Below are 14,514 nucleotides of genomic sequence, written 5' to 3'. Positions count from 1 at the left end.
TGCCGAGATGAAACAAGAGAGCGTGATGATTTCCCATCAGTTTCTGGGTGCAGAACAAAGTGGGGGCAGATGAGCCTTCGTTTAAGGAAGTGGATTTTTGGAACGGGCTGTAGCTACCCCACCTGTCGGCGTGGGAGAGGCTTCCTGGCTGCGGGGTCTTCCTCTGCTGTGCTTGATTTGAAAAAGTGTGTTTGCTGAGCAGCTGATTCCCAAGGCTCGGCACCCAGCATGCTTGCACCCAATATGATGTTGAGTCATCGTTCTAGGAGGGATGATCTCGCTCAGGAACTGATGAGGTCAGTGTCTGCCAGAAGAGGAGACACGCTGGCTGGCTCCAGGTACTGGTGTGGATATAGCTGGAAGTGTGACTCTTTCATCCTTTTTTGGGAAAAGGTGAATGTAGCAATTTAAAAAGGAGCCCGGTGCAGTTTTTCCCTCTGTCGCAAGTGATGTCAGCATGGAGGACACCTTATCACATGGTATTTCCCCAAACCTAGGAGTCTCACCTCCAAGGCCTCTGAATGAATCACTGGCCTGACCTTGTGCCTCCTCCTGGTCAGCCTCTGCCAAGGAGTGGTCATTCTGGCCCTTCTTGTGGCATCAGTGGTGATTGGAGCTTTCTGTAAGTGATGCAGCGGAAATGCCCACCCTCAAAGGGGACTGCCTGCTTTGTCTCTACATGAGTTCCCCACCGGGCTCAGGTTCCCAGCAGAAGATCTGCCCTCAGAGCACCTGCCGGTTCTATGTCTGTGTGACCAGCTGTTTGAATCAGATTAGTGATTTATGCAGAAAGGAAGGTCAGTTAGTAGTGCTAAAGTCAACAGCAGGACTTTGGGACAGATGTCCAGAGCCCTATTCTGTATAATGAGCAGGAGGGGATGCCACGTGTTAAAGGAAGTGAAGTAATATGCACAATATACAGGTGAAACTCGAAAAATTAGAGTATCGTGGAAAAGTTCATTGATTTCAGCTTGAAAGGTGAAACTAATACGTGAGATCGACTCATGACATGCAAAGTGAGATATGTCAAGCCTTTCTTTGTTATCATTGTGATGATCATGGCGAACAGCTGATGAAAACCCCAAAATTAGAATATTCAATGAAATCAGCAAAACAAGGATAGAAAATAGAGCAAGATTGGACCTCTGAGAAGTGGAAGCATATCTCGCTTTGCATGTCATGAGTCGATCTCATATATTACTTTCACCTTTTAAGTTGAATTACTGAAATAAATGAACTTTTCCACGATATTCAAATTTTTCGAGTTTCACCTGTATATAAAGAAACCATGCTCTCCACCATAAGACTGCTAAGTCCAGAGTTTCAAATTGCCTAATTGCACTGTGGATTGCAGGGGGTGTTCCCTTCCTCTGGGGGAGGCCACCTCTGACTCCTCGGTGCTTTGATAGTACAGCTTTCCAACTGTTCAGTGCCACAATAGGCTTCTAGTTTTCATCTGCCAACATGCTTTGCCTCTGCTGTTAGTTGTTTCAGGAATGTTGCAGCATGCAGTGGGGGACTGCTGACTTTTTTTTTTGTAATGCTGGTCATACAGACTGGGGTGCAGAGGGATCAGATATCAGCAATGGTGGTTTCATTTGAAGTAACTTGAGCCCATCCATAGCTGGGAAGCAGCTGGAATCTAGGTGTCCCCTCAAAAAAAACAAAGATCCCCCAAGTGGTTTGAGGATATTTTGGGAAACTATGGGACACTCAAGCTCAGCCTCAGCCTCCAAGCTTCTCTATCTGGTCCTGGGGATTCTCCCCAGGCCACACCCCTTACCAGTTCTGCTTTGCACCCTCCTTGAGTGTTTTTGCCTGGCTGGAATGTGTCATGGAGCTTGGGTAATGCTTCTTGCTTGCCTGGATGGAAGGTAGAGTGCGTTGTGCAAGTGTGAAGAAACACTGTGCAAAAGTAAAATTCATTGCCACACCCACTTTGCCTCTGGCTCCACCCACCACTGGCATGTGGCCCCTGGAGGCTTACCCAGAAAGGAATGTGGCCCTCAGTATGAAAAATGCTCCCCACCTCTGGTATGGTGGGCATGTACATGATGCCAGGATTTTTACAAGGGGGGGCAGGACTTTGGGTGGGGGCAGAACCAAGCTATCTGTGACATGATTGATCAGTTAGTTAAGTATTTTTATTTGTTTACTTGATCGGGGGGGGGGAAGCTGCCCCCTGCCCCCTCTGGCTATGCCCATGGGCATGTATCCAGGGGTCGCATCAATAAATCGGCATCACCAGGCACCTGTCGTGGCTCACAACCCAGCAGGGCCAGCACTGCTGGCCAGTCCCTTCTGGTTGTTCTCTTTGCTGTTGCTTCCTGCTCACCTGCCTTCTCCAAGCATTTGAGCACTAACAAGGATAAGGAAAAGGTGCTTTTGGCTGCACTGCGGGGTGGGGAGAATCTTTGAGGGCCAGGCAGGGAGACTTGGAGCCCTGCATTTAGCACCCAGGCCTGAGGTTCCTCACCCCTGCAGTGGACAGTACTAGACAAAGTGGACCTCTGATCTCACTTTGTATAAAGCAGTTTCCTACACTTAGCTTCAGCAAGGTTGCTGGGACATGTGTCTTCAGACAATGTCCTTAGTGGTGGCTAGTAACCATTGGGACTTGTGGGGCGGAGTGCAGGGAGCCCAGAGTCAGTGGCAGGCAGAGCCAACTCATTTTACTTTATTCTCTCCCCCGCCTTCTTCTCCTTGCATAGTTCTGCAAAGGCAACACTGAGACAATAAGGAGGAGGAAGCTGACAGCCAGGACTACACCTTAGGCTGGTTGTAAATACATGGGGCAGGGGGATGGCTGAGGGAAGACTGAGATGGGTGGGGCAGTGCCCCACTTGCTCAAATGGAGCAGCCTTCCCTGCATTCCCTAGAACATGCCCATGAGACATTTGGCTGTTCACCTTTACAAGCAGAACAACGGACTTGGCAGACCTTTGGTGTCATCCAACAGAGTTGCTCTAATGTTTAAAAAACTGGGGGACCTTTGGCCCTCCATATGTTGCTGAAATGCAGTTCCCAACATCTCTGGCCATTGGCCATGCTTGCTAGAGCTGGAGGGAACTGTAGTTCAGTAACACCTAGAGGGCAAATGTCCCCCACTCCTGTTTTACCTAGTGCCAGGTATGTGAATGAGTGAGAGGGTTTCGATACTGATAACATATTGTCTACTTGTAAGAATCACTTTACAGTGATTGATTTTTTTAATTTTTAAAATGTTTTTGATTATATGCAGCTTTCAGCATCTTTTGGAACAGGTAACCCTAATCAGTTATTAGCAAATCTATATAAATTTCCAATTTTTGGAGCACCTTAGTGAGAAGGTCAGAATTAGCCAATGCTATTCTAGACTGCATCAACAGATAGTGTCCCGATCAAGGGAAGTAATAGTACAACAGTCTGGAGGCAGAACTTAAGGGAATAAAACCCTGAAGTACTGCATGTGGGAAGCCACACAAAATTTATAATTGGCTATGTAATTGAGTTGTATTTGAATTGGTATTGGTATTTGGTGTTAATATAATATGGAACATATTGGATTTTTGTAAAAATTATTTAACAAAGGGGGTGGGGAGCAATAGTACCACTCTACCCTGCCTTAGCCAGACCGCACCTGGAGTTCTCTGTCCAGTTATGGGTGCCACAATTTATGGAGGCTCTTGAAAAGCTAGGATGTGTGCAGAGGAGGGCAACCAAGATGATCAAGGATCTGGAAACTCAGCCTTATGGGGAGCGCTTGAAGGAGTTGGGTATGCATAGCCTGAGAAAGAGGAGACTGAGAGGAGATATGGTGGCCATCTTCAAATATCTCAAGGGCTGTCACATGGAAGACAGAGCAAGCTTGTTTTCTCCTGCTCTGGAGCATAGGGCTCAAACCAACAGCAAGAAAGGAGATTCTGACTAAACATCAGAAAGAACTTTCTGACAGTAAGAAGAAGAAGAAGAAGAAGAGTTTGGATTTGATATCCCGCCTTTCACTCCCTTTAAGGAGTCTCAAAGCGGCTAACATTCTCCTTTCCCTCCCTCCCCCACAACAAACACTCTGTGAGGTGAGTGGGGCTGAGAGACTTCAGAGAAGTGTGACTGGCCCAAGGTCACCCAGCGGCTGCATGTGGAGGAGCGGGGAATCGAACCCGGTTCCCCAGATTACGAGACTACCGCTCTTAACCACTACACCACACTGGCTTGACAGTGGAATAGTCTCACTCAGGAGGTTGTGGACTCACCTCCCTTGGGGGTTTTTAAGCAGAGGTTGGATGGCCACCTGCCATGGATGCTTTAGTTGAGATTCTTGCGTTGCAGGGGGTTGGACTAGATGACCATCGGGGTCCCTTCCAACTCTAAGATTCTATGATCTTAGGTTTTGAACACTTCTTGGTTGTGTGGATTAAGTTCAGTTGGCTCTGATTATTTAAGCACAGGCTGGCTCCCAGAAAGAAAAAGGATTCTACCCACTCTTGCTCAAGGGGGATAGAATAAAGCAATGGTACTTATGAGTAGCGGGGACGCGGGTGGCGCTGTGGGTAAAAGCCTCAGCACCTAGGGCTTGCCGATCGAAAGGTCGGCGGTTCGAATCCCCGCGGCGGGGTGCGCTCCCGTTGTTCGGTCCCAGCGCCTGCCAACCTAGCAGTTTGAAAGCACCCCCGGGTGCAAGTAGATAAATAGGGACCGCTTACTAGCGGGAAGGTAAACAGCGTTTCCGTGTGCGGCTCTGGCTCGCCAGAGCAGCGATGTCACGCTGGCCACGTGACCCGGAAGTGTCTCCGGACAGCGCTGGCCCTCGGCCTCTTAAGTGAGATGGGCGCACAACCCTAGAGTCTGTCAAGACTGGCCCGTACGGGCAGGGGTACCTTTACCTTTTTACTTATGAGTAGCACATGGTGGGTGAAACTTTGATCTCAAAAGCACTGAAAAGCAGCTTCCTCAGGCTCCTTAGTGCATCCTTCAGCAGAAATTTCAGATGCCCTTTGCTTCTCAACCAACCCAGGAAATGCAATTTTAGGCAAATTCATTGACTTCTTAGCACTTTGGCAAGCTATATTAGGAGGTGCCTCAGCTACTAAAAGAAGAATGCATCTTCACAGCAGTTTACTGGAGCCAGACAGCCTCCTCCTCCTCCTCTCCTCTCCCTTGGTGAAAATGTGGCTGATAAAGGCTGTTCAGTTTTGCTCCCTTTCACCCAGTATTGTTGAGAGCTGATGCTATGTAGGTGCCAAGGCCTCAGACCAGGTTCAAAACCATGGAATAAACTCTGGGGCTGCCATCAACATTGGCCAATTCATAGAATCATAAAATAGAAGAGCTGAAAGGGACTGTGAGGGTCATCTAGTCCAACCCCCTGGAATTTGTGCTAAGGTGAGATTTGAGCTTCCATATCTCATGGAAGGGGCAAACATGCCTTTTGCAATTGTGTACACATAAGGCAACTTATCCTGCAATCTTGGGAGTTTCAGATTGTAGTAAATTCTGGAACATTGAACCTTGCAAACAGTTGCAGCTTATCCTTCCATCTTGTTCTTATTAGCTTAGATGGCTGTAAAAGGGGATTAGATGGCTTTATTTACTGTATTTATATCTTTTCTTCAAAGAGCTCAATGTTCTCCCCACTCCATTTTAGCCCCCAGCTATCTGTGAGGTAGGTAAGGCTGAGAGATTATGACCCAAGGACACTTAGGAAGCACCATGGTCAAGTGGAGATTTAAACTCAGGTTCAAACACTAGCCCAGGTGTTGCAAGGGACTATATCTACAGAGATGCTCTCCATACATCTATGTAAAGTATTTAGGATTAGCACCAACACCTTAGGTTGAGGGGAATCCAAAACCTGCTCCATCAGATTGGCCACTGCTTTAAGGCATATCAGCAGTAACTGCAATCCACTGATGGATTTCTAAAACAACAAAGACTCTTGTGGCACCTTGAAGCATTAAAAACACACACACACACACACACACGAAAAAATGGCATAAGCTTTCATGCAGCACAGCTCACTTACCCACACTTATTTTTCCTTTGCTTTTTCCAGGCATGGCCCACAATTTAAAGCTCAGTGTCTGAGTGCCCTCCTTTGTTTTTGCTCTGGAGCTTTCCCCACAAAAACCCACTCTTCAAAGCTCAATCGGAGCAAACGTCAATCCACGGTAAACCCGAATTGATGTTTGCTCTGATTTAGCTTTAAAAAGTGTGGTGTGTGTGTGAAGGCAGCTTGTAGAAAAAATAAACCCTGACACAGAGCATTAAAGTGCAGACTGTGCCTGGAAAAAGCGGGGGGAAAGTAAGTGTGGATAAGACGTTTGTCAGATGCATGATGTGTAAACCTTGAATCGGCGAACATATGTGCACATGGAGAGAGTTTAGTGGAAAGTGTACAGCAAAATGAGAGATGGTGATGATTACCTGAAAGCAAAATAATTAGAAAATCAACTAAGAAGGCATTACAGTTACTAATTTGACTAGACAGCATTGGTGAAAACACAAAATTTTGGCATGCATACATCCTGGACAATTAAGGGTTACACATCATGCAACTGATGAAGTGGACATAGGAACATTAGACACTGCCTTATATTGAGTCGAGACGCGGGTGGCGCTGTGGGTTAAACCACAAAGCCTAGGACTTGCCGATCAGAAGGTCGGCGGTTCAAATCCCCGTGACGGGGTGAGCTCCCGTTGCTCGGTCTCTGCTTCCCACCTAGCAGTTCAAAAGCACAAAGTGCAAGTAGATAAATAGGTACTGCTCCGGCGGGAAGGTAAATGGCATTTCAGTGTGCTGCTCTGGTTCGCCAGAAGCAGCTTAGTCATGCTGGCCACATGACCTGGAAGCTGTACGGCGGCTCCCTCGGCCAATAAAACGAGATGAGCGCCGCAACCCCAGAGTCGGCCACGACTGGACATAATGGCCAGGGGTCCCTTTACCTTTACCTTTATATTGAGTCTATCTAGCTTAGTATTGTCTGCAGCAGGGGTCAGCAAGGTTTACCTTGCCTGGGCTGGTTCACTCCAGTGGAGATCCCTCTGTGGGCCGGATCATGCACGTGTGTGAGCGCACGCGGCCACGAATTCCGGCGTCTGTGCATATGCAATTTTCAGCATCTGAGCATGCGCAGATGTGATTTCCGGCACCACTGAAGTGAGTCCCCGCACCACCACCGGTTTAGCACAGAGCACAGGGACTCGTTGAACAGGCAGCTCAGTTCAGGGGCAGCTTGTGGGCTGGTTAAGCGACCCCCATGGGCCACTTGTGGCCCATGAGCCTTAGGTTGCCGACCCCTGGTCTACAGCAGCCCTCCAGGTTATCTTTTCCAGTCTGACTTGGAGATGCCAAGAATTGAACTTGGGACCTTCTGCATGCAAAGCAGATGCTCCAGTGAGAGCCAGTGTGGTGCAATGGTTAAAAGCAGTGGACTCGTAATCTGGTGAACTGGGTTCGCATCTCCGCTCCTCAACATGCAGCTGCTGGGTGACCTTGGGCTAGTCACACTTATCTGAAGTCTCTCAGCCCCACTCACCTCACAGAGTGTTTGTTGTGGGGGAGGAAGGGAAAGGAGAATGTTAGCCACTTTGAGACTCCTTCAGGTGGTGATAAAGCGGGATATCAAATCCAAACTCCTCCTCTTCTTCCAACACTGAGTTACCTGTCCCACCTCCCAAATCAGTTGTAACTGCCTTATACCAACTCTGCTGGTCCTGCTGGCTCAGTATTGCCTACTCAGGTTGGCTGTGGGTCTCCAGAGTTTCAGACTGGGATTGAGTTTGGGATGCTCTGCCACTGAGCTACAGAATTCCCGTGACTGTGGTCCATAAAAGCAGGTGCCATTATAAATGTGTTAATCTTGTGGCATCTTAAGGATTCTGCTATAGCAAAACAAGAACAACCAACAAAGATACCTTTCTGTAAATTGTTACCAAAGTCCAGCTGGATTCCAGTTTGATTTGTCAGTGAATGTAATGCAGGATAGAATCATAGAATTGTAGAGTTGGAAGAGATCTCAAGGATCATCTAGTCCAACCCCTGCAATGCATCCCTGGGTAGGCAGCAGCAGCCTTACTGATTGCATCAACGGTGACAGTGGAACATGATGTATGTGCATATATGGAATTCTTACACTAGAGAAGGGCAGTTGTATCCAGTGTTAGTTCTACTTTGAGCATATCCACTGAAATTTATTTATTGCATTTATGTCACACCTTTTTCTACAAATGGCATACATGGTTCTCCCTCATCTCATTTAATCCCCACAACAACCCTGTGAGGTAAGTTAAACTGTGAAGCAGTGACTGGCTCAGAGTCCTCCAGTGAGCTTCATAGCTGAGTGGGGGATTTGAACCCTGGTCTCCTGGGTCATACTCTGACACTCAACACTACCCCCACACTACCTCCCAAACTTCAGGTCATTGATTTCAGTTGGGTCTACTCAGAATAGAAATTAGTTGGCTCCAACCCAGTACCTCTCCTTGACTTTTGCTGAAATCTCTTCTCTTCCCTCCCCCCATTTTGCTGATCCAGATGTTTGCCTTGTTAGTGTGTCTCTGTGGACACTCCACACGTCCAGATGCAAGATCTCTCCTTGCCATCCGTCTTCGTTGCTGGCAGGACGGTCAGTCAGAGCTGGGCTTTGTCTCCGGGTGCCTCATACTCTTCCCTCCCCCAAATTCCTCTCCTACTTCAATATTGCCTGTCAATTTGGAAGGATTCTTTTCTTTGCCGGAGAAACTGTGCCTATACCCCTCTAGGCTTAAAGGAAGCTGGTGAGGGTCCTTTTAAAAAGCGAGAGCGTGTTTTTCCTTCTACCAAAAGGGGAGGTTGAAGGATGCGAAGCCGGATGGGGCTTGAGAGATCATGTTTATTTGGGGGGCTAGAGTGTCCCAGTTAGAGAGAGAGCGGTGTCTCATTTGCAGTCCAGGGAATCAACTCCACACAACCCCCAAAGGAAATCTAAGTTAGATCCGCGGGGAACTCGCCTCCGGAGCCAGTTTTGCAGAGGAGGTCTTTGAACGGCGGGCAGTCGCCTTCCTCCTCCGCCAAGGCTTCCGTCCAGCGGGTAGGAAAGGAGAGCACAGTCTCTAGCCTGGCTCCATCCTCTCATCTTCTTCGCCCCTCTATTCCTCGCAGGCTGAAGTCGTCAACTGGCGGCTACCGAAGCGGCGGCACCGGCACGGCTGGCGCCAACAAGCAGAAGAGCGGGGTCATCCTGGACATCTCCTCCTTGACCATGAACGAGCTGGACTCCGAGGTGCTTCCCTTGCCGCCTCGCTACCGGTTCCGGGACCTGCTCTTGGGGGATCAGAGCTTTCAAAACGACGACAGGTAAGAGCGCAGAGCGGGAGGAGGACGGACCAAGGGCACAGGGAAACCTCACGATGGGCACAGAAGCGTTTCACGAGTGCTGGGGTCGAAATGGCGATGCTTTTGGTTGGAGGTTGCTGGGTCAAAAGGCGACAAAATAGCGGCAGCTGGTAAGAGGGCGCCTGGGGTGCTCTCCAAGGTGCTTATCGCTGCGTTCCGCTTTTACGCGCAGCCGTTTCGCTGGTTGTACTCTGAGCGGCTCCGGAGTCCTGTTACTATTTCATGCCCTGAGTGAGTTCTCTCCATGGTGCTGATCCTGTGAAAGCCGCTCTCCCCAAACCTTCCTCAGTCGTCGTTGTTCGCATGGTGGCGGTGGGGATCGGGTACCTTCTGGCTGGCCCTCCGGTTTCTTTCTTCCTTCCTCTATCCAGTGTGCTGTAAACGCGCCCGCCGGAACTGCTCCCTTTCGAGATTTAAGAGCCCCTTCCGTTCTCCCTTGTCAAAGAGGGCTTTAGCACATACTTAACACACATTTGGGAGACTTGTATGCCATTTGCCCGCAGAAGCGTGTTTGCGTTTTCTAGTTTGTATTTTTTTTTTTTTTTGCTTTGAAAGTAAGATCCCAAGAGAGATTAATTTCTAATCTGAATTACATTCCTGCTAATATAGACATTACTGATCGTGTAAGGTAAGCCCCCTTGAACTTAGTGGAACTTCTGACGAAACATGCATAAGAGTGCCCAGTTAAACTGAAATGTAAAAATGCCAGTTCTTTTTTGGATTATGTATCCCACATTGAGGGAAGGGCCAGAGCTCAGTGGTGAATAATCTGCTTTGTGTTTAGAAAGCTCCAGGTAGAGTTGAGAATTTCCCCTGGCTGAAACTCTGGAGAGGAGCTGTCAAGTCAGTATAGACAATACTGAACTACATGAACCAATGGTCTGACTCGGTATAAGGCAGCCTCTTATGTTTTGGAGAAGGGCTGTAGCTCCTTAGAAGAACATCCACCATGTATGCAGAAGGTTCAGGTCAAATCCCTAGCACCCTCAGGTAGGACTGGGAGTGTCCTTGAAACCCTGGGAAGACACTGCTAGACTAGGTGGAATTGGTACAAGGCACCTTCCTGTGATCAACTGCAAGCAGGCTCAAAGGTGGATTACAAAAGAGCGTATCCAGCTACGTTCTACTCAGAGTAGACCCAATGAAGTTAATGGGCATCACCTAGGCACATCCATTAATTTCAATGGGCCTTCTCTGAGTAGAACTGACATTGGCTACATTCCAAAGGGTGGTTCTTCCCACTGTGTCCCATTCTCCACAAGCCTTCCATGCTTGCTAAACGGGATGCCAATGCTTTGCTCACCAAACCACCCTTCCTTTTGCTTCCTCTGTATCTTATTCCCTTTGCTACCTTGCTGAAAGTGCTCTCCAAAAAACAACCAGCCACCCTTATTTTCCTGTATGAAAGGGACATGGGAAACTGCATTATACTGTGTCAGACCATTGGTCCTCCTTGCTCAGTCTTCTCTGTAGAGTGGCTCCCCAGGGTTTCAAGCAGGGGATTGAGTCAGAGACCTTTTGTGTGCAAAGGAGCTGCTCTACTATTGAGCTGTGGTCCTTCTATGTTAGTTGGATTGGAGCATCCCTGAGACTTTGTCCAAGTTGTCTGCTTTGTTGCCCAAACCTTTGACGCTCCTGTTGCCACCTGTCATCTGTTTTCTTGCTCTGGACACTGCAAAGCTCTCTCTACACCCAGTCAAACATCCCATTGGGTTGTAAGTTCATTCAGAGAGCTGGTGTAGTGACAAGTCCCGAGGCAAATTTTTAATGCCTGGTAGCTGCTATTGCAGTCTAGAGGCAAGGATGAATCAATGGTATAGCAACAACTCTCAGGGGTGGCTCTTGTGGTGATGGGCATTTTGTAAGATGGTGACTTTGGGAGTCATGGATGATTATTGCTTTGGAGAATTGCACCTACCTGAAATTACCTTTGTGTCTAGGGTCATGGATTTGTATTTTGAGAATTGCAAATTTCTGAAATTTCCCTTGTGTCTATGGTCTTGGATTTCGAACTGGAGAGCTGCATGTGTCTGAAATTTCCCTTGTGCTTAAGACAAATGTGGTTCATATTCGTTTAAGACATGCATACTTGGCCATGTGTATATAGGAAAAGACTTGCATGGTTAATGACACTCAGTCTGAGTGAATGCAAATAAACCTTTGAAGAGGGAGAGGGTGTGTTTGTGATAAACGTTCCTTATTTTATTTGAAAATGGTTTGTGGAGTTTTGGATATGTATCGCTGTTGATTTTAAACTTCCTTCCTCTCCCCTCCCACCTGCCCAATTTGCCATGATTTATTAAGGTTCCTGCAAAGTTATAACCAAGCTGTGAGCTTACAGTTGCTTAGCTGCAAATGAGTTTCAGAGAAAGTGTCAGTTAAAACAAACAGCAATAACAGAGTGATTGCCCTCTGGTGAAATGTGTGGTTGTCATAACCATTAGACATGCAATCTATTGCTAATGGGGGTCTGTTCTGCAATATGGCACATTATTTCCCCACAAAGATAATATTTATCTTGCAAAGAAGTGTTCTGTGGATCTCCAAGAAGCAACTAATTTTTGCTACAGGGGGATCAGACTGAGTGTTCAGGGAAAATTTGGACTGCTTCTTCTCTCTTTCAAAGCAGAACATTGTAGAGCTAGTTATCTCACCAGTTTCTGTAAGAAATGCCTTTATTGAGCTCTGTTTCTAAGTGACGCCCACTGCAATCTTGGATGGCTGCTTCAGCAAGGTCCCATATGCAGACAGACTTTGTATTTGTGGTCAACCTCAGGCGGAAGACCTCACTCTATCTGTTAGCCTGCCCCCTATCTAGAGACCCAAGAGATTCCTTTCTGAAACAAAGCACAAGCAATCAGGCACACTCTTGCACAAATGGTTTGGTTTTTTTAAAGTAAAAATAGTATCTTCATAACACATAGGTGCCCCTCTATGCACTGGCTGAGCATGCACACACACACACACACAAATCTGGAAAAAGTAGTCAGCTATAATAACTATAAATTGTTTTGATGATTCAGGGATTTAATCTGAAATCGAACTGGATTTGAGTTTCTTGGTGTATGTGGTAACTTCTCTTTCTTACATAATGGATGTTGGCAAATTGGATTTTAAAAAGGCAAAATAATGCTATAATTTGAGTTGTAAGAGATGCACAAAGGGAAACTGTTGTAATGCCCAGGAACTTGGCAAAGTATTTGCAGATTGTTATATTATGCATGTTTTGTATTATGTTATTGGTACTATTGCTTAATACATGTTTGTCATGGCCTCTGGCTAGAATAATAAACTTATGAAATGATCTTATTATCCCTTTCAAAGCAGCAAAGGGGAGAATTTGCAGAGCCAGATGGCACACTTAACCCTCCCCCTGTTGGCCATTTCCCTCCATCTATCTGCATCTCAGTTACTACATTCTCAGATTCCTTCTTGCCACATTGAGCTGTGGGTAGGGAAGACATGGTTGAATAGGAGTTGATGGGGGAGAACAATGAAGGGTCAAGCTCACACACCTGTTTGCTGTTTCTCCTATGCAAATCACCCCCCCCCCCAATTCTTGCAATAGGGAAGTGGCAAGTTTGGCAGCGATACCATCAGAGTATGGCTTTGGGGACAGAAGACCAGGACCCCGGTCAATAGAATGAGGAGTAAAGTAACAAATTTTGAAGTAATGCATACTGCCATCTAAACTGCCTAACTGCACCACTGGTCCATTTTTGAACTGGAATCATGAGCCCAAGAAACACATTGGGTGTGCACCTTCTACATACAATGAAAGACTGATTTATAGCCTGCATGCCTTCATGCCTCTCATGGGGTAGGCTTTCTTGACAAGTGGTGGGGAATATGTTTGGCCTAGTGGCTCAAATCTTTATCTCCCCGACCCCACCCATGGGCTGACTTTGATAGATGTACAGGGTCACTCACCTGATGTCATGATGACATCAGGACATTTTTAATAAATAAAACGTTGGGGTGGGGGAGGGGTCTGCTTTGCCAGCACATTCCCCACGGGATACTTGCTGGCATAGCATCATCCAGCAGAATTGAACTGCACCACCTTGCTCATCAGCTGATGTCATCCAGTAATGCCAACTGATTGACAGATGGACATGTGGTTCTTTTTTTGCGGGGGGGGGATAGCCTTTAGAGGCAAGACTGACCAACAGGCTGGAGGTTCTTCATCCCTGCTTAGAAGACCAAGAAAAGCTTCTGTCCATAATAAATACGTTAATCTTAAAAGTAGATTTTCCATTGTTTTTGCTTATTTAGACGAAGAGCAATCAACGGTCAACAAACCTACCCCCAGCAGAAGCACTAAATTCCTGTTTGATTTCATTTAGGCCATTTCAGTTTTTAAACAAATATATACCATATTTTTCACTCTATAAGATGCACCAGACCACAAGACGCACCTAGTTTTTGGAGGAGGAAAACAAGAAAAAAATATATTCTTAATCTCAGAAGCCAGGAATAGCAAGAGGGATTGCTGTGCAGTGAAAGCATTCTTTCACAGCCTGCATTCGCTCCATAAGACGCACACACATTTCCCCTTACTTTTTAGGAGGGAAAAAGTGAGTCTTATAGAGCAAAAAATACGGTAACTCCACAAGTTGCCAGGTGTCACTGGAGGCCTTTTGATGTTGCATATATCATAAAACTATGCCAGGTTGATTGAAGAGTAGTGTTTTTCTTGCCTGTTCAACTCTCTTGGACCTGGGCTGTCACTTTGTCCATTTGTATTTAGTCGTGAGATCCAGGTCTCAAATAGGTCTACATTTAGAGTCTTCCAATCCCTTGCAATAATAAGCTGTGCTGCAGTCATCAGGTGAGTAGTGAGATCATTGTGGGAAAGTTGTTGACAACTTCTGAATAGTATGATATGAGTGCTACTTATTGTTAATCTTTGAGGTGCCTCACAAAGCTTTTTGCTGTTGTTTTATTAGATGAGCTTCTGCTAGGCGGTAAAAATGATGTCAGGATGAACTAAAGACTTCTAGGACAAGAAATAGCACTAATGGTGGTCCCCAGCCCTCCGTTGAAAATATAAATCTAGCAGTTACAAGGATGTGACTCCAGCACCGATGGTCACCTACAAGCTTCTCTTCTGAGGTGGAGAGAAGAGGCAAAGGGAAAATGCAAAAAAGCCAAGTCATAAC

At 46.7% G+C, this 14,514-nt stretch overlaps 1 protein-coding gene across 7 annotated transcripts in view; it reads left to right on the top strand.

Annotated features, from left to right (window-relative positions):
• Positions 1 to 14,514, top strand: part of KCNT1 (potassium sodium-activated channel subfamily T member 1) — a 197,047-nt gene that overhangs the window by 18,495 nt on the left and 164,038 nt on the right. For 5 of the 7 annotated variants that reach the window (XM_053374815.1, XM_053374811.1, XM_053374810.1 and 2 more), the window contains exons 1-2: positions 8,484 to 8,754; positions 9,119 to 9,313. In XM_053374815.1, coding sequence (XP_053230790.1) covers positions 8,513 to 8,754; positions 9,119 to 9,313 — 437 coding nt within the window. In that variant the 5' untranslated portion in view covers positions 8,484 to 8,512. Of the gene's footprint in view, positions 1 to 8,483; positions 8,755 to 9,118; positions 9,314 to 14,514 lie in introns of those variants that run through there. The other 2 variants (XM_053374812.1, XM_053374819.1) reach the window with 1 other exon arrangement.

This window comes from Podarcis raffonei, chromosome Z (genome assembly GCF_027172205.1).
Source record: "Podarcis raffonei isolate rPodRaf1 chromosome Z, rPodRaf1.pri, whole genome shotgun sequence".
In the NCBI taxonomy this organism is placed as follows: domain Eukaryota; kingdom Metazoa; phylum Chordata; class Lepidosauria; order Squamata; family Lacertidae; genus Podarcis; species Podarcis raffonei.
Note: the sequence above shows the minus strand (reverse complement) of the source record. Positions and strands in the feature narration are given on the sequence as shown.